General features: G+C 34.3%; 1 protein-coding gene across 1 annotated transcript; it reads right to left on the bottom strand.

Annotated features, from left to right (window-relative positions):
* Positions 1-296: 296 nt before the first annotated feature.
* Positions 297-3,324, bottom strand: LOC141666623 (profilin-like). The gene is made up of 3 exons (XM_074472724.1): positions 3,120-3,324; positions 1,311-1,448; positions 297-704 (listed from the first exon to the last, which is right to left on the bottom strand). Exons 1-3 carry the CDS (start codon positions 3,249-3,251, stop codon positions 570-572), a joined length of 405 nt encoding a protein of 134 aa, XP_074328825.1. The 5' UTR covers positions 3,252-3,324; the 3' UTR covers positions 297-569.
* Positions 3,325-3,577: the final 253 nt, after the last annotated feature.

Raw genomic sequence — 3,577 nt, 5'->3', positions numbered from 1 at the left:
AAATAGTATCACTTGTTTAACAAGTGAAGTATCTACCCGTAAGGATCTAGATAGTTCAGGACGAGTCCTCGTGATCATAACACAAACCAACTGTCAAGGGTACTAAACATCGCCGCGAGAGACCATAAAAGAAAACAATAAAATGAGTTGCAATATTACTAAAATTTCAAATCAATGCAGGCGTCTACGATGCCTCCACAGTTGGGAACAACGTTAATTCTAAAGATGAATTACATTCCATATCTAAGAAAGAAAGGGCAGCCAAAGGCTCCTTAATCATGATTCATGCCAACATATAAATCAAATAACGGTCAAAATCTCACATATCAAAAGTTTTAGAGACTGTACCATCAGTAATTATAAAACACTATAAAGAATACAGATGGTATGAAGCAACTGAAGATAAATAATAATAACACCAAGTACCCAACAACAGGGTAACAAGTCATATTGTTATTTTTCAGCCAACACTACTCCAATGGTAGTGCAGCCCATAGAAGCTAGAAGCACAAACCACATACCCAACAAAATCAAAGATATATAATGTAATAAATGACTTCAGAGGAGGCCTAGAGACCCTGCTCAATGAGATAATCTCCGAGCCTCTCAACAATCAAATTGCATTGTCCTGGAGTTACAGGTTCATCATAGACTCCGAACACTAGGGCTTGGCCAGTTTTCTTAATGGTCACACCTCCGGAGCCCTGCACAGGAAGATCCTAACATCAAAACCTGAATTTGACCACTATAAAACGGGAGCTTTATAAGCTTCAGAATGTTATCTTTCTCTTTTTAATATTAGCTTATTGATTTAATAGATTGTATAACTTCTTCATAAAAATAGTCAAGAAACATTCACCAAGTATATGACTGGAACACTTCTCCAAGGATATGGTCATGTAACAAGATACTCCCTTGGTCCCTTGAAGATTGGCCCGGTCAAGATTGCACAAATTTTAAGAAACCACCATTTAACTAAATTTTTTATTGGTTTATACTCCTAAAAGCAAGATGTGGCTGTCCTTTTATATCTACTTTAATGAATTTGGCAGGTAATAGTACGTATGCTGTCATTGGTTACGGCCAAAGTGTAATTTAAAATAATAAAGTTACTTTCCAAAAATAGAAGTTCAATTAATTTGGGACATCCAAAAAAGGAAATTGTTTCAACCTTTTTGGGACGGAGGGAGTAATAATTAAAGATGGACTAATTTGGTAAAAGATAGATGGACTCAAATTCAATAATAGAAATATAAAGCCAAGACTCACATATAAGAGTTATACAAAGATAATAAAGGATTAAAATGTACCTTTTTGCCACGAATAACAGCATTAGGTTCTCCTTGAATAACCATATACTTTGTTCCACCAAGGTACAGTCCAGTAGGAGCAAGATGGCCAGGTTCATCAAAGTCTTTCATAATACCAGCAATCTCTTCAGGTTTAAACTACATTGCAAATGTAACTCAAAATTAGTCATAGACATCAAATGACATGAAATACGCACACGCACACGAGTCAGAATACATCAAATTACATGAAACACGCACACACACGAGTTAGAAAACAACTATACATAATGGAAATACTCTAATACATCCTTCAACAAATAAGATCAAGCATGAGACATGATACTAGCAAATAGAACTTTAGATATTGTGTTGGCGAGTTAGAAATATGAAATGTTTTCAGGAATTTGTAACTTCTGGAAGGCAGCATGTTTGCAAAATATTTATTTAAGATCAGCTCCTCTTTCCAAAAGGTGTCGCAGGCACCAAGAGATTGATCAGTGCATTGTAACTGAATACAGAGAGGCAAAATAATGCGAAGAACTGGAGATACTAGCGGATACTAGTTTTTATAAACTCCGGCACAATACACGTGTTTTATAGCGGGTTTCACACTTAATTTGTCGTTAAAATTTATTCCTTACTTGTCCCTGATACATTATAAATGCATATAAAGACTACAGCATCTATCCGTCATTTTTTTTGTTTTAACCATTGGAACATGGTTCCAAATCAGTTCGATGGAGATCCAATTGCTGACTAGCTGATAAATTAATAAAATTTAAATGATATATATTATATCTGTGGTTACTTACAACTCACAAAAAATGTCCAAGTTCCTATATGTATATTAATTACTACAACACTGTGACATATATAAATTTAATCAATTTACAAATACACACAGACACATATTTCAGCTTCTATTAAAAAATAATAAAAAACTTGAGATTTTCATGTAAATGTTGAGTAGGTTATTAGAAAACACATTTTATTGAATTTGGACCAAGTTTTGACAGGATTTGCACCAGTCGACCAATTTTTGAACAATTTGCAAGTCAAACTCTCCACTCTCCAGTCAACCCTCTGAAACTGAATAATCAACTAGTCGGGCGCCATGCGCTATGACAACAATGCAACTGAAGTAGAAAAAAGTTGCCCTAAAAGTAAAATGAAAAATGAAATAACAATCAACTGGAACAAAACATATATTCTAAAATGACAAGTTTTGTAAAACGGAATATATAGAAATTTGTAAACCCTGGCTTCAGAACACCTAATAAGACATAAGCTACAAAACAAAAATAATGGCAGATGATTGGTGTTTGACAAACTCAACCGCTAGGGATCGAATATACTAAACACAAAATTTTGAATAACAAACACTAAAGTCGCAATCTAATAGACTGAATCTACACACCAGAACTAAATCAACACAATATGAATTCTGCACGGACAAACAAGAAAACAAGATAACAAACCGTGAAACCGGTGATAGGCATAGCAATCTTAACAATCATTTATTTCTAAAATCAGATTAATGCTCGAGCTATAAACAGCTCTAATCTGTACAGAATAAACTCCTGCCACTACTGAATATTTCAACAAAAATAATAATCAAATCTACACACCAAATAATAATTGTTAATATAAAGCTGCTGATAAAACAATCTAAAATCAAATGAAAAAAGCAGAAATGAATTGAACAAATACAGATCCACATCAGATCTCAACAATCAACGAAACGCATATGCCATAGAAACAAACACAATCAAGAGATCCAAGGAAAATGAATATTAGAATCAATATAAAATTAATAAAAGAAATTACGTTGGGGAAAGAGGAGCTCTGAGCCCAAACGCTGCCGTCGTGTCCGATGATGGCGGCGGCGGAGAGGTGTTGGCCCGGATTACCTTCAACCTCACACAACAAATGATCGTCTACGTATGCTTGCCACGACATCTCTCTCGATTCAACTCTCTCTTTCTCTCTGTGGTGAGTGTGTTTAGACTTCGTAAGACGCTGGATTAGTGTCGTGATGTGTATATATGCTACGAGTCAAGATATTTTCAATAAATTTTTACTACCCTCGTCTTGAAGCAATAAACCTATGTGGGACCGACTTAATTTACCAAAACATTTTCTTTTTTAAATAACATCTTAATTTTACACCCAATTATTCTCTTTTGATAAGTAAGCAATATATTTTTAGCACCGCCTAACTTACAATCGTGCAATGGTACGAATTTTTCTAATCTTATTTTTTTTTTTTGAAAAACTATCAATTG

This window comes from Apium graveolens, chromosome 6 (assembly GCF_009905375.1).
Source record: "Apium graveolens cultivar Ventura chromosome 6, ASM990537v1, whole genome shotgun sequence".
Lineage (NCBI taxonomy): Eukaryota > Viridiplantae > Streptophyta > Magnoliopsida > Apiales > Apiaceae > Apium > Apium graveolens.
This window is presented reverse-complemented; position numbering and strand designations above follow the sequence as displayed.